Raw genomic sequence first — 22,210 nt, 5'->3', positions numbered from 1 at the left:
TGCATGCATCTAAAAATGGTACCTATATAAACTATAGCTCGTCTCATAAAAAACAAGCCCTCATACAGCTGCGTCGACGAAAAAATTAAAGTCACGGCTCTTACAACATGGCGACAAAAAAATACATTCTTTTTACAAAAGTAATGTTATTGTGCAAAAAGTTGTAAAACATAAAAAAGTGCTATAAAGTTGGTATCGCCGGAATCTTACTGACCCGCAGAATAAAGTTAACATGTAATTTATGACGCGTAGTAAACGCTATATATATTTTAAAAAAAACGAAAACATCTATATCAGGATTGCTGTTTTACCCTTTTCACCTATGACAGCACCCCTGGAGAGACATCCCATCCGCTGGACAGGAAACCTGAGGATATAAAAAGGGACACACCTCTCCACACACCCAGTCAGGTTTCCTGTCCTCCGGATGGATTGTCCTGTAGGAAAAGCACTTCTCCCTGGGTTGCAGACCCCCTAGCAAGGTTCCTACCTTATTTCCCTACGGGTGCTCTGGAATGTATAAGTCTCCTTTAGAGGGAGCAACTTTAAGCCTGGTACAGGTACTCCCTCCTCTCCCAGTCCATCGCCTCCCCCCCTGGAGGTGGCTCAAGGTCCACAGGGTGAGTCCTTCCTCAAGCGTGGGAGCGGTCTCCCAGGGTCCTACTCGGCTCCCTGGTGGGGCCGGACGATGCCCAGCATTGGCGGCTTCCGGCGCACTCAGTGCAGAACTTCCAGTCGCTGCGACGCGTCACTACCAGCGGGGTGACGCGTCCAACGCTCCAGGAGGCGCTGGTTCCGGCGACCCTAACCGGGAGGAGGTTCTCCAGGCGTCCGGAGCAGAGGGCCTCCCAGCCAATCCGAGGACTATTTAGGCCTGAACAACACGGAGCCTCATTCTCCAGCTTCTTCCTCCATTATGGAAACGCCAGCAGAAGCATCAGGACTCACTGACCGCTCGGATGCCACCAAATCCTCTAGTCCGGGACTTGAGGAAAAGTCAAGACTATGGGGTAAGAAAAAAAACCAAACCTCTTCCTTACTAAATGCTGTCCCCCTTTTCTTGCATATGTTTAGGCCAGGGATTGTCCTAGGAAAAAACCCACAACAAGGAATGTGCGGTTTGTAAAAAGAAACTAGCATCCTCCTATATTAAAAGACTTTGTAAAAAATGTTTAGACAACATTATCTCAGAAGAATCTTCAAACTTGGCCTCAAGTATTAAAGATATTGTCAGGGCAGAAATTAGGAACTCCCTTAAAAGAAAGAGTAGGATTTACCACCTACCTCTTCTAGCCGGATAGATCTCTCCGAATCCTCAGCTGAAGCAGACTTTCAGCTAGAGGAAGAAGGAGCTCCTTAGACAATTCCTCGGACGAGGGAGGGAGAAATTTGTTCCCAATGGAAGACATAGATCAGCTTCTCAAGACCGTAAGGGCAACTATGAACATTGATGATCCCAAAGAACCTCGGTCCTTCCCGGACATAATGTTTCAAGGTCTAGGGCCTATAAAAACAGAACCTTTCTAATTCATAGGAATATAACCAGCCTCATTAAAAGGGCATGGAAAAATCTTGATAGGAAAGCCAAATTCCTCAAGAGGAAATATCCCTTTGAGGATGATATATGTAAAGACTGGGATAACCCCCCCCCCCCCCTAGACTTGACGCCCCAGTGGTAAAAGTTTCAAGGAAACATTCCCTTCGAGGATCTAGGCTCCTTGCCTGATCCCATGGATAGAAAGGCAGACTTCTATCTAAAAAAAAGGCCTGGGAAGCTTCTACGGGGGCCTTTAAACTGGGCATTGCAGCCACCTGCGTGGACAGGTCTCTAAAAATATGGCTCCCACAATTAGAGCTTCATCTCAAAGACAAGACCTCTAGGGATCAAATTCTATCCTCCCTTAGAATGCTTTCCAAGGAGGCAGACTTTATGGCTGATGCCTCAGTAAACTATGTACGCCTTTCCGCCAGATCAGCAGCCCTGTCAAATTCCGCTAGACGAGCTATCTGGCTAAAAACCTGTAAGGGAAACACTGGGTCAAAAGGGAAGCTGTGCACTATTCTCTGCTCCGTAGATGATCTATTTGGGTCCCCGCTAGACGACCTACTAGAAAAAGCGTCCGATAGCAAAAAAAGGGTTCCCTACACAGGCAGGACCAACGAAAGATTCCTTTAGTCCCAAAAGGCCTAATAACAAAGGACCTAACCCTAGGGGAAAGTATTTTAGAGCCTCAAAATTCACAGGGAAAAATAAAGGCTTCCTCTTCGGGCCTCAAAACGACCCTAAAAACAGAAACCAACAATGATGCCAAAAGTTCCATGGTGGGGGGTCGTCTATCCCTGTTTTTCAAGGATTGGCAGAGAATATCAGCGAATCCTGGGATCTTAGGAATTATAAATACAGAGTTACGTGCTAGAGTTCAGGTATCTTCACCCAGATAGATTTCTTGCCACAAGGCCCCTAAGGGACCCAGAGGAGCAGAAAGTCTTAGAATTAGAAATCCTGTCACTTATAGAAAAAGGAGTTCTAATTGAAGTCCCAAGGACAGAGACAGGTCAGGGCTTTTATTCCCCTCTCTTCCTTGTGAAGAAACCAGGAAGAAGACACAAGGTCATAATAAACCTAAAAAGATTTAATCTTTATCTGACCTACAAAAAATTCTGCATGGAGAGCATTGCTTCAACCGTAAATCTCCTCTCCAGGGATTGTGTGATGGCATCACTAGACCTGGAGGATGCTTAGTACCACGTACCAATATTCTGTCCTCCTCAAAAATATCTAAGGGTAGCAGTGACCCTCAAAAGGTTGACATGGGTGAGCAGGATCAGGCAAGTAGCTGGGTTAATAAAGTTAGGGGCAGTAGAAAGGGGTCAAAGAAAAGGTAGGCCGATCCGGTTTCTGACATTCCAAGCAAAATTGCCAAGTTGGGTGATGATGTGAGGGTGTCAGTCTCAGAAATGGCAGCCCTAGTGGATACTGATCTCCCCAACAGCCGGGAGAACAGCCCAGCTAGTAGTCGGCGGGATGGCAATGCAGGTAAGCCAAGGCAATTGATAGTCGTAGGTGATTCTATAATCAGGAAGACGGATAGAATAATTTGGCGCCAAGACCACCTCAACCGAATGGTTTGCTGTCTCCCTGGTGCCAGGGTTCGGCATGTGGTGGAACGGGTGGACAAATTGCTGGGAGGGGCTGGTGATCCAGCTGTCGTGGTCCATGTCGGTACCAACGACAGAATAAATGGCAGGTGCAGGAGACTTGAGAATAATTTTAAAGAACTAGGCTACAAGCTGAAGGGAAGGACCTCCAAGGTTGTATTCTCAGGAATACTGCCTGTGCCATGCGCATCACAGGAAAGACAGCGGGAGCTCAGGGAGTTAAATGCATGGCTTAAGTCTTGGTGTAGAGGAGAAGGATTTGGGTTCCTAGAGCACTGGGCTGACTTTTCATTGGGGTACAAACTGTATTCTGCAGATGATTTGCACCTAAATGGAAGGGGGTCCGCTGTGCTGGGGGAGAGAATTCTAGCTGGGGTGGTGGAGTATTTAAACTAGGGCTGAGGAGGGAGGTCAATGTAGAAAAAAAAGGGGTAGCCAGGTTAGAGAGGGGTCAGACTATATTGGTGGGGGGAGAAACAGAATGTGGGGAGAGGACTAGACAACAGGATAAGGAGATCCTTTTGTTACAAAACAGCAGTGTAAATAAAAATGCCCAAATGTCAAATCAAATTTCTGATCATAAAAGTGAAAAACTGAAAGGCAAGTTAAAGTGTATGTTCACAAATGACAGAAGTCTAGCAAGCAAAAAGGGGGACCTGGAGGCCTTGGTACTGGAAGAAAATATAGATATAGTTGGTGTTGCTGAAACATGGCTGGACTCTTCACATGACTGGGCTGTAAATCTACAGGGTTTTACACTGTTTCGGACAGACAGGGCCAATAGGAAAGGCGGTGGTGTATGTCTGTATGTGAGAAATGATATGAAGGCGAGTGTGAAAGAGACAATAGTGGGTGAATAATGTGAGGAGGTTGAAACCTTGTGGGTGGAACTAGAAAGGGAGGTAAACACTGAAAAAAATTACTTTTGGTGTAATCTATAGACCCCCCATTATAACTGAGGAGATGGAAGGTCAACTATATAAACAGATGGAGCGGGCTGCACAGGTGGGTACTGTAGTGATAATGGGAGATTTTAATTTCCGGGATATTAATTGGTGTCATGGTTCGGCTTCAACTGCAAAGGGGAGACATTTCCTCAACCTGTTGCAGGAAAATTTTCTGGGCCAGTTTATGGAAGACCCGACTAGAGGTGAAGCTCTGTTGGATCTGGTCATTTCTAATAATGCAGAGCTTGTTGGGAACGTCAATGTTCGTGAAAACCTTGGTAACAGTGATCACAATATAGTTACATTTTACCTATACTGTAAAAAACAAACGCAGGCTGGGGGGGCAAAAACAATTAATTTTAAGAAAGCCAATTTCCCCAGGATGAGGGCTGCAATTCAGGATATAGACTGGGAAGAACTAATGTCAAATAATGGGACAAATGGGAGATTTTCAAATCTACTTTGGGTTATTATAGTGCAAAATTTATTCCTATAGGTAACAAGTATAAACGACTAAAATTAAATCCCACATGGCTTACACCTTCTGTAAAAAGGGCAATACATGACAAAAAAGGGCATTTAAAAAATTCAAATCTGAGGGTACAGCTGTAGCCTTTGTAAAATATAAAGAGCTTAATAAAATCTGTAAAAATGTAATAAAATTAGTAAAAATACAAAATGAAAGGCAGGTCGCCAAGGATAGTAAAACAAATCCCAAAAAATTCTTCAAGTTTATAAATGCTAAAAAGCCACGGTCTGAACATGTAGGACCCCTAGATAGTGGTAATGGGGAGTTGGTCACAGGGGATCAAGAGAAGGCAGAGTTACTAAATGGGTTCTTTAGCTCTGTATATACAACTGAAGAAAGAGAGCAGATGATGTAGCCGGTGCCAGTGCTGTTAATATATCAGTTGATCTACTGAATTATATACCAGTAAGCTTAACATCCATCGTGGGGAAAATGTTTGAGGGGCTATTGAGGGACTATATACAGGATTATGTGACAAAAAATAGTATTATAAGTGACAGCCAGCACGATTTTACTAAGGACAGAAGTTGTCAAACTAACCTAATCTGTTTTTATGAAGAGGTGAGCAGAAGCCTAGACAGAGGGGCCGCTGTGGATTTAGTGTTTTTGGACTTTGCAAAGGCATTTGACACTGTCCCCCCATAGACGCCTAATGGGTAAATTAAGGACTATAGGTTTAGAAAATATAGTTTGTAATTTGGATTGAGAATTGGCTCAAGGGCCGTATCCAGAGAGTTGTGGTCAATGATTCCTACTCTGAATGGTCCCTGGTAATAAGTGGTGTACCCCAGGGTTCAGTGCTGGGACCACTATTATTCAACTTATTTATTAATGATAAATAAACTTGGTGACCTATAGCACTATTTCTATTTTTGCAGATGACACCAAGCTATGTAATATAGTTCAGTCTATCGAAGATGTTCGTGAATTGCAAGCAGATTTAAACAAACTAAGTGTTTGGGCATCCACTTGGCAGATGAAGTTTAATGTAGATAAATGTAAAGTTATGCATCTGGGTACCAACAACCTGCATGCATCATATGTCCTAGGGGGAGCTACACTGGCGGATTCACTTGTTGTGAAGGATCTGGGTGTACTTGTAGATCATAAACTAAATAACAGCATGCAATGTCAATCGGCTGCTTCAAAGGATATCAGGATATTGTATTGTATTAAAAGAGGCATGGACTCGCGGGACAGGGATGTAATATTGCCACTTTACAAAGCATTAGTGAGGCCTCATCTAGAATATGCAGTTCAGTTCTGGGCTCCAGTTCATAGAAAGGATGCCCTGGAGTTGGAAAAAATACAAAGAAGAGCAACAAAGCTAATAAGGGGCATGGAGAATTTAAGTTATGAGGAAAGATTAAAAGACTGAAACCTATTTAGCCTTGAAAAAAGACGACTAAGGGGGGACATGATTAATTGATATAAATACATTAATGGCACATACAAAAAATATGGTGAAATCCTGTTCCATGTAAAACCCCCTCAAAAAACAAGGGGGCACTCCCTCCGTCTGGAGAAAAAAATGTTTAACCTGCAGAGGCGAGAAGCCTTCTTTACTGTGAGAACTGTGAATCTATGGAACAGTCTACCGCAGGAGCTGGTCACAGCAGGGACAGTAGATGGCTGCAAAAAAGGCTTAGATAATTTCCTAGAACCAAAAAGTATTAGCTCCTATGTGTAGAAATGTTTTCCTTCCCTTTTCCCGTCGCTTGGTTGAACTTGATGGACATGTTTTTTTTTCAGCCGTACTAACTATGTAACTATGTAACTTCACCTACAATACAGAGCCCTCCCCTTTGGCATTTCACAAGCCCCAAGGGTATTCTCGAAACTAATGGCCGAAATGACCTCTTACATAAGGACGACATCCTCATCCCATACCTGGACGATTCTTTAATAGTCGCATAAACATCTCAGGACCTGATTGAACAAATAGAGATAAATCGCTCTATACTAACGAGGTTAGGATGGAACATAAATCGAAAAAAGTCAAACTTAAACCCATCAAACAGATGTGTATTCCTAGCAACTCTGCTAGACTCCTCCAAGCAGTTGTCCTTCCATCCGGAAGGGAAAATCAATCCCCTGATAGACAGTCTCTCAGAACTATACTTAGACCATATCACCTCTTTCAGGAAGGCCACGTCAGTCCTGGGCCTCATGACGTCATGCATCCCAGCTGTACTATGGGCTCACTTCAGATCCAGGGCTCTAGAGTGGGACATTCTAAATCAGTGGGACAGGAGCAGACTCTCCCTAGACCAATCCCTACACATCTCATCCGCAGCCTGGCTGTCTCTCAGATGGTGTTTGAACAGGGAGAACCTCATGCTGTGCATGCCATGGAAATCAACACTTACTCTCAATATTACCACAAACGTGAGCCCTTGGGGGTGGGGAGCTCATTACGACTCCTCTTTTCTTCAGGGTCAGTGGGATCAACAGACCGTACAGAGATCCTCCAACTTCAGGGAACTGGCAGAAGTTCTTCAGGCCATGAAGAAATCCATACCAACAATTTCAGGTCGGAACTTAAAAATCTATTCCGACAACTCAATCACAGTGTCTTATATAAATCGTCAGGGGAGTACAAGATCGGCCTTGCTGATGGACTTATCTTCCCAGATATTTTCTCTGGCAGAGCACCACCTGTTGACCCTATCAGCTGTTCATCTGAAGGGAAGAGACAACCAGGTGGCAGACTGAGCCGAGAAACGCTACGCCAGTCAGAAGGGTCTCTGAATACGACAGTATTTCAGAAGATCGTCCTCAAATGGGGGACCCCCTCAATAGGTCTATTTGCATCCAGGGAAAACAGACCAAAAGATTCTTCTCCCTAGACCCCTCGGAACACCCAATAGCTATAGATGCATTCTCACAATGTTGGAGTAAAGAGAGGGGCTGTGCCTCCCCCCCCTAAACCGTCTTCTAAGAGTAATCACAAAGGTCAGGGAAGGCCCGGTCAGTGTGATAGTAATAGCCCCCTTCTGGCCAAAGAGTCCATGGTTCACGTGGTTAAGAAAAATTTCATACCAAATCTCCTTTTCCAGAGCCCAGTAATGCACCCAGAGATTCAGAAACTCCATCTGACAGCCTGGAAACTGAACGGATAATCCTTAGACAGAGAGGATTCTCAGAGTCTGTCATTTCCACCCTGCTAGCTAGTAGGAAACCGGTTACCTCAAAAATATATCTGAGAGCCTGAAAAGCATTTATGAATTTTGCAGGCAGGGATATTAATTCTCTAACCAAACCAGATATCCCTCTAATATTGGATTTTCTCCAGGCAGGATTAAATAAAAACCTTAGGCCTAGCACATTAAAGGTTCAGATATCCGCACCAAATTCCTTTTTAAATTAGCAGAACACCCCTGGATTAAGAGATTCCTAACAGCCTCCTGCAGACTTAGAGGCTCTGTCACCACATTATAAGTGCCCTATCTCCTAAATAAGGAGATCGGTGCTATAATGTAGGTGACAGCAGTGCTTTTCATTTAGAAATGGAGATGAATGAATGGAGAGAAGTGCATGACGCTGATTGGTCAGTGTCACACACTCCTCTGTACAACGCCCACTTGGTCTAAAGTAAAAACACGCCCACTTGGGCATTCGGAAACTAATTAGTATAAAGCTAAAATCGCTCCTAACGTGGTGAAAATAGATTGTTTTTCTAAATAAAAAGCATTACTGTCACCTACATTACAGCGCTGATCTCCTTATGTAGGAGATAGGGCACTTATAATGTGGTGACAGTCTCTTTAAGCCCCAGATAAGATCCCCAGTTCCTCCATGGGACTTAAACATTGTTCTCCAGGCTATGACAAATCCACCGTTTAAACTTGATACAATTAAACTTGGAACTAGTTTCCATTTTACCTACAATCACGCTGGATCCAATCCTTCCTTCTTCTGCTGTTTACTTATCGTGTGCCGACACGACGATCCGTGCGGGTTCATCTGAGCCAGTCCTCAGTTAAGGTGAGCTGGAGGTTTCCTTCCAACTATTTTCCTCCATGGGACTTAAACATTGTTCTCCATGCTATGACAAATCCACCGTTCGAACCACTAGACTCTATATCCATAAAAATGCTGACACTCAAAATGACATTCTTGTTAGCCATTACATCAGCCCGTAGAGTGAGTGAGATTCATGCCCTTTCTGCCTTTCTTCCACATACCCTACTATTAGAGGATAGAGTCATCCTAAAAACCTAACCAGGATTTCTTCCTAAAGTGGTCTCTCCCTTTTATTTAGACCAAGAGATTATTCTTCCCTCCTTTTGCGACTCCCCAAAAAATCCAAAGGAACAACCGTTTAACTGCCTAGACATAAGGAGATGCCTAGTCCAGTACCTAAAGATCACCAAGGATCTAAGATTCTCAGAAAATTTGTTTGTCCAGTTTCAGGGTCCTAACAAAGGTTCGGCAGCCAGTAGAGCCACTATAGCGAGACGGATTAAACAGGCCATACAGCTAGCCTATGTAAATCAGAAACTCCAACCTCCAGAGTTCTTCGGAGCTCACTCCACCAGAGCTGTGTCCACTTCCTGGGCTGAGGGAGCAGAGGCATCCTTAGATCAGATATGCAAGGCTGCTACATGGAGTTCTCCTCACACCTTTCTCAAGCATTACCGATTACAACTGCATACCGCCCCTGATTTGGCCTTTGGTAGAAAGGTACTACAAGCTGTGGTCCCACCCTAAATACTGAATTCTATTGTACATCTCCAGGGGTGATGTCATAGGTGAAAGGGTAAAAGATAGATTACTTACCGGTAATCCATTTTTCAAGAACCTATCACTGTTACCCTCCCTAGTTCTTGTAGCATATAGAGCACTTATAAGGTAGATTGCCAACATGAATACAAAGGGATTCTTTGTAAATATTGTATATATGAAGGTGTGAGGTAATTAAACGAATTCTCATCCTGAGTTCTTCCTAAAGACTGGGTGTGTGGAGAGGTGTATCCCTTTTGATTTCTTCAGGCTTCCTTTCCAGCGGATGGGATGTCTCTCCACGGATTAGCGGTAAGTAATCTATCTTTTTTTGGTCATGTTGCCTCCCAAAAAAAAAAAGCATAAAAAGTCGCATGTAGCCCAAAATGGTACCAATAATAACTACAGCTCATCCTGCAAAAAAAATCAGCCCTCATACCACTACATCTATAAAAAAATAAAATAAATTAAGGCTCCAATATGTCAGGGAGGAAAAATATGCAGTTGTGCAGGCCCGAGGGGAACATTTCTTCTGTTTCAAGCGGCAGTTTATCAAGGCGCTAAAATTAGGGAACCAGGAAGGGTAGAACCCAAACATATCTGCTGGAAGCTGTGGTGCCCATATTATACCAGGACAACACTTCACAGCAAAATTCCCCAAACTGCAAAGGTGTGGAGTGTGGACCAAAAGGGGGATAAGGAAGGGCATTTATCAGTGCGACACCGGCCTGTGCATAAAGGATTGCTTCACAGCGTACCGCACATCTATGAATTATTTTATCCCATTTTTATACCACCTGAATATGCCCCTGATGTACTCTGCCCAGCTTACAAATGCTCCCACATCATAAACTAAAATACCAGTAAAACTCCAAACAAAACTACTACCAATGAAAATCCACGCTCCAAAAGCCAAATGGCGCTCCCTCGCTTCTGAACCCTACAGTGTGCCCAAACATATATGGCATCGCCAAACCAGGGAGAACCCTTTTAACAATTTTTTGGGGTGTGTGTGTGTCTCCAGTGACTCAAGCTGGGCACAACATATTTGTCACTGAACTGGCATATTTGGGAAAAACTGCTATTTTTGACTTTGCACCATCCGCAGCGCATTCATTTATGGAAAAGATCTGTGGGGTGAAAATGCTCACTACATCTCTTCATAAATGCCTTGAGGGGTGCAGTTTCCAAAATGGGGTCACTTCTCAGGGGGTTTTTGTTTTATTATTTCACATCAGAGCCTCTGCAATTGTGAACTAATACTTTCGCCAAATTAGGCCTCAATTTCGCATGGTACTCTTTCACTCCTGAGCCCTGTCGATCGTCCAGGGAAAAGATTAGGGCCATGTGTAGGGTGTTAAAAAAAAAACCGGGAAAAACAGCATAATAATTAGAGAGCTGTCTTATGGTGGCACAAGCTGGGCACCACATATTGGCATATCTATGGAAAAATTCCCATTTTCACTCTGCAACATCTAGTGCACACTAATTTCTGCAAAACACCTGCGGGGTTAACATGCTTACTACACCCCTAGGTGAATACCTTGAGGGGTGTAGTTTCCAAAATGGAGTCCATTCTGGGGGGTTTCCACTGTTTTGGTCCCACAGGGGCTCTGCAAATGGGACATAGCGCCCAGAAACCAATCCAGCAAAATCTTCACTCCAAATGGTGCTCCTTCCCTTCTCAGCTCTACTGTGTGTCCAAACAGCAGTTTATGACCACATATGGGGTATTGCCGTTCTCGGGAGAAATTGCTTTACAAATGTTGGAGTTATTTTTTTCCTTTTATTTTTGACAAAATTAGAAATTTTTAGCTACAGCTACATTTTATTGAAAAAAAAAGTTTTCCATTTTCACTGCCCAATTCTAATAAAAACCATGAAACACCTGTGAGGTGAAAATGCTCACTACACCCCTAGATTAACTCCTCAGGGGTGTAGTTTCCCAAATGGAGTAATTTTTGGGTAGTTTCCACTGTACTGGTACCTCAGGGGCTTTGCAAATGCGACATGGTTCCCGAGAAATCAATCCAGCAAAATCTGCGCTCCAAAAGCTAAATTGCGCTCTTTCCCTTCTAAGCCCTGCCGTGTGCCCAAACAGCAGTTTATGACCACATATGGGGTATTTACATACTCTGGAGAAGTTACTTTACAAAGGCTGGGGGGCTTTTTCTTTATTCCTTGTGGAAATTATTTTTTTTGTTTTAGCTAAAGCGTCGTCTTGGAGAAAAAAAATTATTTTCATGTCCAAATTCTACACCTGTGGGTTTAAAATGCTAGTCTTTTTTTGGGCACTTTCCCTTTCTTCAATCCTGACATGGTGCCTAAAATATAATCAAATAAAAAGGCCCCAAAATCCACTAAGTGCTCCTTTGCTTCTGAGGCCTGTGTTTCAGTCCATTAGGACACTAGGGCCACTTGTCGGATATTTCTAAAAACTGCAGTCTGGTCACTAAATATTGAGTTGCGTTTCTCTTGTAAAACCTTCTGTGTTACAGGAAAAATTAATGAAAAATGAATTTCTGCAAAAAAAAATGAAAATAGTAAATTTCATCTCTACTTTGCTTTAATACTTGTGAAACGCCTAAAGGGTAACGAAACGTTCTAAATGCTGTTTTGAATACTTTGAGGGGTGCAATTTTTAAAATGGGGTGATTTATGGGGGTTCTCTAATATATAGGGCCCTCAGTCACTTTAGAGCTGAACTGGTTCATGAAAAAAAGCCTTTTGAAATTTTCTTGATGTGAGAAATTGCTGCTAAAGGTGTAAGCCTTGTAACGTCCTAGAAAAATAAAATGTTAACTAGTAACTATTTTGTGTGGTATTACTATTAACTTTAGAAGCAGATACATTTAATTTTAGAAAAATGCTAGTTTTTGCAAATTTTCTCTAAATTTGGGTGTTTCTCACAAATATTGAATTTATCGACTAACTTTTTTCACTAACATAAAGTACAATATGTCACGAGAAAATAATCTCAGAATCGCTTGGATAAGTAAAAGTATTCCAAAGCTATTACCACAGTGACATTTCCGATTTGAAAAATACGGCTCTGTCAGGAAGGTCAAAAGTGGCCACAGCGGGAAGGGGTTAAAGGGAATCGGTCACATTGGACTTGTTTGTTGTAGGTAATGTATTCTGTCACTGTGTGTTTCCTACAGATTTATCTTGTAGGAGAAATTCACCAGAGAGATGTCACAGTCCTCTGTATTCCCAGGACTTTCCAGAGGAAAATCACAATGTCCCCGAGAATTGTCAGGTAGATGGCGCCAAAGTCTCATCAAAATATGACCCTAAAGTAATTGTCCCCAAGATCATTTAACTTTTTTTTTTTTCTTGTCTGTTTAGGGTGACAATCTGATTGATATTAAGGTTGAAGAAGTTAAAGCTGAACTAGAAGAGGAGACAGAATTAATGACTGATCAGCAGTGTAAGGAGGGGGAGACTTTCATTAGTTGTTAAGAAATCCTGTTTTGCGGGTCACCTAGATACTACTCCCATCATTTCATCATCAAATGTAAACCATTTATTCTGTCACTGTGTTTCCTACAGATGGATCCAGTAGGAGAAATCCACCAGAGAGATGTCCCAGTCCTCTGTATTCCCAGGACTGTACAGACGAAAATCACAATGTCCCAGAGAATCATCAGGTAGATGAAGCTGAGCCCTATACCAGATCTATATAGGGGGGTGTGAAGCTTTTTGGTCCTGTGGTCATAGATTTTGGTGGTTTCTTATGTTGATCTGTTACATTCTTCGCACTCTCTCTTGTATTGTACTGAATTGTTACTTATGTGAAATCAGGGGGAAGATCTGACTAATATTAAAGTGGAGGATGAAGCAGAAGAGCGGGTGAGGGGCGATCAACCGTGTAAGAGTGAAGTGGAGGAAGAAATTCCAGGAGGTGTTACCACAGGTAAGTAATTATGAATTCAGAAAGTGAATTCCGAGGTTTGTTAAGGGGAGGTTCCTCCTTAGTGCTATTTAAATATAGAGTATGAGCACCACACGCAGGAAATACACGCACTTGCACGCCTTGGTATGCTATAAATTATTATTAATGGTTGTCTGAGGAATATTATGTCACGTTGAATGAATTTGGGCATGCAAATCATCAAGATTGGCTGCTGGCAGTTCACTTTGCACAGTGGAATGAGCAACATGGGGCCTGGCGTTGTCCTATTAAAAAACGGCTTCTGGGACACTATGGAGAAATGGCAGTACCACTGGTTCTACAACCAAATGAATGTAACGCCGAGCTGTTTATTTATAATGAAGACTAGAGGGGTTCCGCTACTGTACATAATGCCTCCCCACCTCATAATCCCGGGAGTACGAACTGTGTGACTTTCTTTTGTGAAGGCCTCTTCATGGCGTTGCCCACGTGGTCTCCAGACCAATTTCCGGCTATCATTGTGTCCGAGACAAAAGCGGGACTGATCCCTGAAGAGGATAGACCTCCACTCCAGCCTCTATTGCTGTGCACCATGATAGCCTTTGAGTGGTGACGTGTAGTCAATGGAACACCTGTAGCTGGGTGTCTGGCTGGTAGCCCAATGTCATGCAAAACACCTTCTGATGGTTTGTGTCGAAACTAGGCTTGGGATGTGTCCAATTTCACTTGCAGTACAGAATGGATCACTACGAGCCATTCTTTCAATCAGATGGTCCGTCTGGGCAGAGATTCACCTCCGCACACCTCTTGCCGTCAGTCCCGTTCGTTGTTCTCACAACCTCCGGGACTCGCAACGTTGAACAGTGCTGACCCCTCGGCCTAGGCATGTAGCGATCTGCCGGAGTGATAAACCAAGTTCTCTCAGTTCAAGAATTTAGTCCCTCTCCGTTTGCGACAAGTGGCGATAACTGGCACGTCATCGAACAGGAGGCATCGCACAATCATCCTACACCACTTGATTTTTGAGGTTTCATGAGGCTAAAAATCTTTGCTTTCAAGCTGCCCCCCCCCCCCCACACACGCCTCAAAATTTGATAATTTGCAGATCTTCTACTTCCTCGATTTGCAAAACCTTACGGCTTGTCCTTGTACTTGCAATTTCATTGTTGAGGAATGTATTTACACTCTCTGATACTGGCAGCCTATGTGATTTTCCCCCTCCTCTACTCTCTCTGATCTGCAGTGTACAACCTCCACCCCCCCGCCCCTACCTGTGTGTCTCTAAGGCTGAGTAGACACTGAGTTTTTTTACAAGTTTTTTTGACGTGGAAACAGTGTCTGAAAACGCGGCAAAAAACGGCCGAAAATTCCTCCCAATTATTTCAGGCGGAGCGACATGACCTATCATGAGGCAGTTTCCGCCTCCAAAAACCCATTGGACTCAATGGGAGACGTAAAAACAGCATCTCGAGCTGGCGAGGCGTTATTTGACGCGTGATTTTGTCACATAACGCTCGCGGTATTTTCCCCCTGCAAAGTACAGCAAGCGCAGCACAAAAAAGGGGCTGGCATTTCTGATCCTAGCTGGAGGCAGCCATTTTCCAGTTGCCGAAAACGAGGAAGAACTCCCATGACGAAAAGAGCTGCAATTTTCTCCAGACCTCCATCAAAATGTTAAAAAAGTAAGTACATTACTGCTCACATCTGCCATACATGTAGACAGATGTGCTAATGGCTTTTTTTTTGTTTTTGTTTTTTCAAATGTTTTTTTTTCTTTGCCGCAGTTCATTTGACTACTTTTTTTTTGTAATTTACATTTCAGGAACAGAAATGTCAGAAGAGGCGTACCATCGCATGCACTTAAATGTTGGAAAACTGATTCACGAAGTGAGTATTCAATGATTTTTTCATGTGGGCCTGTTCACATTAGCGCTGTGTTTCCGTTGAGGGGTTCAGTTAGTGCCTTCAGTTGGTGTGACCCCTCAACGGAAAGGCAAATGTAAACTATAGGTTACGTTTGCATCACCGTTGATTTCAATGATGATGGGTCCATTGATAATGTTTTTCGTTTGTCTCTGTTGTGCAAGTGTTCCGCCTGTTCGCATCAGCGTTGGATTTCTGTTCAGGGGTCCCGTCGGAGGTTCCACAACGGAAAGTCAAACGGAAACCACAGCTTCCGTTTGCATCACCATTGATATCAATGGTGACGGAAACATCGCTAATGCCTTACGATTGTCATCGTTCTGGCAGGCTTACGTTTTTTAGACTGAATCAATAGCGCAGTCTCCTGCACAACGGAGACAAACGAAAACCATTTTCACACGATCCGCCAACATTGAAATCAATGGTGATGCAAACACAAACCTCTAGCTTACGTTTGTTTCAGTTTGGACTCGGTTCATGGGTGGTCCATTCATGAACGGAGCCCAGAGTGAGATGTGAACGAAGCCTAATGTATGCTTTTTTTCTAGGTTTGCTTTTACATTTGTTTGAGAATTTGTTTAGCCCATGTTCACACAGGGCTAGTATAATGTACACAGCATATATGCCTTGGCCACCCCAGGGAATGCCAGCAGAAATGTCATTCTTCAAAATTAGGACCTGTTCACATCAGCGTTGGCTTTCCGTTGAGGGGTTCCGGAACGCTGACAAACTAAATCCATTAGCAATGTTTCCGTCACCATTGATATCCATGGTGATGCAAACGGAAAATAAGGTTTCCATTTTAGTTTCCGTAGAGGGGTTCACAAGACTGAAACCTCCAACGGAACCCCTCAACGGAAAGCCAACGCAGATGTGAACAGGCCCTTACCTGTACGGACAGGGTAGATACACTGTGTTAACACTAGCGTTGTCCTTCCGTTGAGGGGTCCCAACAGAGGTTTCCATATACCCTCGACGGAAAGGCAAACTGAAAGTTAGGCTCTGTTCACATCTGCATTGGGGCCCCGTTCTGACGTTCAGTCTGAGGTTTCCGTCCGAACGGGACCCCAAGCAGACACAAACTGACACCGACGGAAACCAGAGGTTGCCATCTGCATCACCATTGATTTCAATGGTGACAGAGCCATTGCCCCTGGTTTCGGTTTGTCTCAGTCATTTTGCCGGAAGCAATAGTGTAGTCGACTACGCTATTGCTTTTGGCAAATGACTGATCCGGTGCACAAAAGAGACAAACGGAAACCAGGGGCACTGGCTCCGTCACCATTGAAATCAATGGTGATGGAGACGGTCCCGTTCTGACGGAAATCTCAGACGGAACGTCAGAACGAGGCCCGAACGCAGAGGGGAACAGAGCCTTACGCTGCAGTTTTCCTCACCATTTAACTGTATGGTTTTGGAAACCTAGCTGTAGGTTTTCGTCACCTAATCTGTCCCTTATCGGCAGCGTATGCGTCCTGTGTGAACATACGTTATTAGTGGATTTTATGCAGCATGTGGATGAGATTTTAAATCTCATCCACTTTGCTTCTACTGTACGCTGCAGATTTTCCACTATGAAATACCTTTCATCTGAACATACGCAGTGGCAGATGATAACTTGTGTGTGCAGGACAATGTTAATTTAGTTAATAAACTGACGTTTCAATTGTATTCTATTACAGCTCAAGTCACATCCCTGCCTATGGGACAAAGGCGCAGCCGGGTACAGTGACCATAATCACGTGAAGATGCATGGCTTGACATATGTAAGGCACTGTACCCGGCCTGGACTAGTCTCTCACCTGCTCAAAAAAGGCGTAACGGTGAGTATGTCTTTGCTTTTTAAAATTGCACTTTTTTTTTTTTTTTTTAAAGTATTTTAAAAACGAACTTCAATTTTGTCTTTGCAGGGGAATATGTGAAAAAAGGTGGAGGAGTGTGCGGGACCGCTTCATGAAGGTGGTGCGGAAGGCCAAGAGGAGTGGGGGCTCTCCAGTGAAAAGACCAAAGGTCCCTCATCATGATGACCTGCTGTTCATCTTGCCTAGCAGGGGACAACGGCCGTAAGTATTGATGCCTATGTTTTAATTTTCCAAAACAATTTTCCTAGGTACATAATGTTTTTTTTATTTTTCACAGAACTGAAGGCAATTTTCAAGAGCCAGAGGCCCCTGCCACCCAAGATGAACAGCAGCAGATGGAGAGGGAACCCACTCCTTCAACATCGACCCAGCATGAAGCAGAGGGGGAAGAGCAACTGGCGGGAGACTTGGTGGCCACAGACATGCCACTGGGGGAGGAGACACCTGTCTCCTCACCCTTGCCGGTCTCTCATCTTGATGCCCCCCCTGTGGCCACCCAGGTCAGTGATCCTGCCCCCCATACCTGCAACTCTTCCAGGCGGGGGCGTAGAAGGACCCGACGGGTAAGGAACAGGCAATTGGTTGTGCAGACTGAGTCCATGTCCCTTATCCAGAGGGTGGACGGCGACGACAAGTTTGATTTATTTATTTTTTTTGGGTACGCGTTGGCATCTTCGTGCCGCCAGATGCCAACGGAAAGGCAAGACCACTTTATTGCCTTTTGTCACACCGTGGCGGCAGACTTCCCTAACGCCCCCGCCCTCCCGGAACTGAGTGTACTTCTCATCCATTTCCGGCAGGCTGTACAGCTCCATCAGGCCCAACTTTCTGGCGCAGTCTCCACCACAACCCAGAGCCAACCCCTTACCGCTCCTGCCCCTTACCCCGCTCCTCCCCTGCCCACTGCTGGTGGCCAATTTTTCCATTCCTTTTACCCATACCACCCTACCAGCAGTGGGCCACAGCCTACTTGCTCAAACCCCTCCACCCACCCTCGTTACTACAATTTAAAGTTTAGCTGTTGGAGGTGGTGGACATGTTTTTGGTTTGCTGACATATGTGAAATAGGGGTAAATTATGGTGGGTGGGTAATAAGGGATCCGTTGATTGCTGTTTTTTTTTTTTTGGGTTTTGTAATAAATTATATTTTAATTTCTTCAGTACATTGTGTGTGTCTATTTCTTTTGTGTGTTAATTTTGTTGGGGTTTTCACACGAGAGACATTTATGATACATCCACGGGATATGTCATAAATGTAAGGTGGCGTCCCAGAGCTGGGACCCGCATCTATCTGTCTCCACAACGGGACCCGCTAAACCCCGTTCAGCCGCTCTGTGTTGCTGCTGAATGAGGTTAATTTTCGTACATGAAAAAGGTTATATGGTCGTGAGTTACGTAAGCAACGTAACTCCCTGAGCTACGCTGTTTACGTAAGTCTCATCAAAGGTAACTCGCATGCTATGCTGCTTCTCCAACTGCCATTCACTACTATTGGAGTTAAGGAAACTGCGTAGCTCAGCGAGTTACGCTGTTTACATAACGCACGACCAGAAAACCTTTTGAAAGTTTTGAAAATACCTCATTCAGCGGCTGAACGGTATTTAACCCCTTAGTGACCACCAATACGCCTTTTTACGTCGGTCACTAAGGGGCCTTAGGCTAGGCTGACGCCTTTTCACGTTTGCCTAGCCTAAGTCCTGCACGGTTCCCCGTGCAGGCTGGAGCCGGGGCTCAGCTGTCTGTAAACTTCGATCGCGGCCGTTTAACCCGTTAAATGCCGCCGTCAATAGCGACCGCGGCATTTAACTTTGTTTACAGAGGGAGTGAGCTCCCTCTGTCACCCATCGGCGGCCCGCGAATGCAATCGCAATTGATAAAAGCCCCCAGGTCTGCCGTCGACATATGCCTGTTAACACGCGCCGGAGGCACGTCCTAACAGATTGCCTGTCAGATTTACACTGACAGGCAATAATGCTCTGGTATACGAAGTATACCAGAGCATTATAGCAGCGATCGGAAGATCGCACAGTAAAGTCCCCTAGTGGGACTATTAAAATAAGTCACCAATTGCCGCTGATATCTATGCGTGCATGCTTCCGTGTTGTGCAGTAGAATACCTGCTGCTGAAGATATATCGCTGGCATCCTGGCCAGACTGACAGACCCCTGATGATAAGTATAGAAACGCGTAGGGTCGGGTGAAGTGAGGGAATTTTGCGTAGGGGGCAGTGGCATTGTTGTGCATCTGTACATTGGGAGAATCTGGTGCGGTTGACGCAGGCTCCTGTGTGAACGAGGGTCCAAACCACTGCTTTACCAATGTTATACGCTGATTCCATATTTTGATATCTCTGTTTACATACCCAGTCACAAAGGGTTCGCAAACGAACTAGGACTGGGAGTATTCTGTTTAATATGTTTTTAAATACACGGTTGGGCTTTTCACAGTGGTGATTGTACCCCTGTTTTTTAGATAGCTATGAAATAAAAATTATACATTTTACTCATTTATCACTTCAGTGAAAGTCACCAATGTGAAATAAAGATTATTAATAAAAAGTACAGTAAAAAATAAATCAATTTTTTTCCATAAAAAGTGGTTTTATTTAGTAAAGTGTAAAAATAAAATAAAAGTACTCATATATGGTATCGCCGCGACCGTAATGCCTCCATTAATAAAGTTAATATGTAATTTAAACCGCAAGGCGAACACCGTAAAAAAAAACTGCAAAAAACGATGGCGAAATTGCAATTTTTTTCCATTGCCCCCCAGAAAAGTCATAATAAAAATGAATCAATAAGTCCCATGCACCCCAAAACAGTACCAATCAAAATTACGTTTCGTCCCGCAAAAAAAACAGTCGAAAAAATCACTATATTGATGGAAAAATAAAAAAGTTACGGCTCTTGGAAAGCAACGATGCAAAAACAAATAATTTTAGTTCAAAAGTGTTTTTATTGTGCAAAAGTCGTAAAACATAAAAAAAACTCTACAAATGTGGTATCGCCGTAATCGTACCGACCCATAGAATAAAGGTAACATGTTATTTACGCCGCACAGTGAACGGCGTCAATTTAAAAACACATAGAACAATGGTGGAATTTCAGGTTTTTTTTATAATCCCCCCCCCCCCAAAAAAAGTTAATAAAAAAATTATATGTACCCAAAAATGGTGCTATTAAAAAGTACAACTAATCCCGCAAAAAACAAGTCCTCATACAGCTATGTAGACGAAAAAATAAAAAAGTTATAGCTCTTTGAATGCGACTATAGCAAAACGAATAAAATAGCTTGGTCATTAGGGCCTAAAATGGGCTGGTCACTAAGGGGTTAAGGGCTCCGTTCTGGAGATAGATGCGGGTCCCAGAGGCGAGACCCGCATCTATCTGCCATTCATGACATATCTAGCCGATAGGTCATAAATGTCCCTCATGGGAAAACACTTTTAAGGGATACATATCTCATTAGGGTTAATCCACTCTATTTAGGGTTCGTTCACATCTGCGTTGGGGTCCCGTTCTCTGGGAGGTTTCCGTCAGAACGGGACCCTAAGTAGACACAAACTGACACCGTCGTAAAACAGAGGTTTCCGTATCCATCACCATTGATTTCAATGGTGACGGAGCCGTTGCCCGTGGTTTACGTTTGACTCTTTTGTGCACCGAACGTGTCGTTTGGCCGGAAGCAATAGCGTAGTTAACTACGCTTTTGCTTCCGCCCAAACGACTGATCCAGTGCAGAAAAGAGTCAAATGTAAACCACAGGCACCGGCTCCGTCACGATTGAAATCAATGGATGGAGACGGAAACCTCTATTTTCCGACGGTGTCAGTTTGTGTCTGCTCAGATGTGAACAAAGTATGAGGTATATGTCCTGGTCAGACATAAAAGAATTGGGTTGACCATGACACCATACCTTATATGGCTGCATTAATTGACCTGTTTTATCAAGGCCTTATCCCTAGTTTAATTTGTAATCTGTAGTGAACAGCTGTGACTATTTGTTCATAACATTTCAGATTACAAATTTAAACGTAAAAGTTTAGCTCCACTTTTATAAGCTTCTGACATGTGGTAGTGTCATGTGTAAAGTTTTGATTGGTGGGGTCCGAGCACGGAGAACCCCTCCAATCGCTTAGACAAAGAATTTGAAGTACTCCTGTGAGCACTCATCCGCTTCCTGTGTTTGGCTTTTTCTGGAAATCCAATGTATTGGAGTACGGGCTCATAGACTGTTTATTGAGCCTGTCCTCCGATACATTGATTTACGTAAAAAGCCAAACACACACGAAGCGGCTGAGTGCTCGGACCCCCACTAATCAAACCTTCACCGATGTCACTGACATGTCAGAAGCTTGTTAAATGTTTAGCTACACTTAAATATGGATTATCCAACCACATGAAACTCACACATAGCCACAGGATCGGTTACAAGCACTTCATAGTTTGTCCACACGTAGCGTAATTGCTGCGTATTTTCCGGCCAGAATTGTGGATGGAAACTGCGCAGCTGAATACAGTAGCAACAAAGTGGATGAGATTTAACAAATCTCATCCACACTGCACAAAAATTCAAAGCAGAGCTTGACCTGCAGTGTCTAGATTTTGGCCCGCAGCACGTCAATTCCTGCTGTGGAAAGTGTATTGAAGTTGAGCGTTCTTTGAGCAGAGGAAATTCTGCTACAATTGCTGATCAAATTCCGTTACGTGTGGACAAGGCCTTCTTTCAAACGTAAAGGAAAAAAAGAACACCACATTTATTGCAACAGAAATAAAATTGTATTAAAGTATACAAGGCCTTTAAATTAAAGGCAAAATAACAATCGACATGAGACAAAGCCAGCAGATGAAAGTTGCTAGCAGGCTGTCTGATGAGAGGTTGGATGGGACCCATGAGGAGAACCATCCGTCCTGGACAGGCTGCTCTTCGGTGAGACTTTCAAATTGCCGGGGTACGGCACCTTCGGGTCTCATAAAGTAGTCCGCAACGGCATCTCTCACCTGTACAGCACGGTTGGATGCACGGCCAAAAAAACAATTGCCAGGTAGGTCGCTAAAAGCTTCCTGTTGCTCCACGGCCATGTCCAAACTGTCATAGTCCCGAGCATAGTTGTGGAGCACACAGGCATCTTTAATGACCATGTCAACTGTGTCTGGATCCAACTGCATTG

The 22,210-nt window shown here is 43.8% G+C and overlaps 3 protein-coding genes across 6 annotated transcripts in view; 2 read left to right on the top strand and 1 right to left on the bottom strand.

Annotated features, from left to right (window-relative positions):
• The window catches only part of LOC142654474 (uncharacterized), a 1,458,099-nt gene that overhangs the window by 566,551 nt on the left and 869,338 nt on the right, over positions 1-22,210 (bottom strand).
• The window catches only part of LOC142654947 (uncharacterized), a 78,333-nt gene that overhangs the window by 45,468 nt on the left and 10,655 nt on the right, over positions 1-22,210 (top strand). For all 4 annotated transcript variants that reach the window (XM_075828973.1, XM_075829101.1, XM_075828964.1 and 1 more), the window contains 4 exons: positions 12,522-12,619; positions 12,709-12,790; positions 12,913-13,010; positions 13,165-13,276. In XM_075828973.1, coding sequence (XP_075685088.1) covers positions 12,522-12,619; positions 12,709-12,790; positions 12,913-13,010; positions 13,165-13,276 — 390 coding nt within the window. The remainder of the gene's footprint in view (positions 1-12,521; positions 12,620-12,708; positions 12,791-12,912; positions 13,011-13,164; positions 13,277-22,210) is intronic.
• LOC142662571 (uncharacterized) lies at positions 13,287-21,085 on the top strand. The gene is made up of 6 exons (XM_075840786.1): positions 13,287-13,311; positions 15,078-15,142; positions 16,861-16,901; positions 17,089-17,241; positions 17,318-18,173; positions 21,059-21,085. The coding sequence occupies exons 1-6, from the start codon at positions 13,287-13,289 to the stop codon at positions 21,083-21,085; spliced, it is 1,167 nt and encodes a 388-aa protein (XP_075696901.1).

Source organism: Rhinoderma darwinii, chromosome 1 (assembly GCF_050947455.1).
Source record: "Rhinoderma darwinii isolate aRhiDar2 chromosome 1, aRhiDar2.hap1, whole genome shotgun sequence".
NCBI lineage: Eukaryota > Metazoa > Chordata > Amphibia > Anura > Rhinodermatidae > Rhinoderma > Rhinoderma darwinii.
The sequence above is the reverse complement of the archived record's forward strand: the minus strand, read 5'-3'. Positions and strand labels throughout refer to the sequence as shown.

Coding starts and splice junctions, on each gene's coding strand:
- LOC142662571 (XM_075840786.1), top strand. CDS start 13,287: ATGAATTCAGAAAGTGAATTCCGAG. Junction 15,143..16,860: donor TTGGAAAACTGATTCACGAA/GTGAGTATTCAA, acceptor ATTCTATTACAG/CTCAAGTCACATCCCTGCCT. Junction 18,174..21,058: donor TTTTTTTTTTTTTGGGTTTT/GTAATAAATTAT, acceptor ATAACATTTCAG/ATTACAAATTTAAACGTAAA.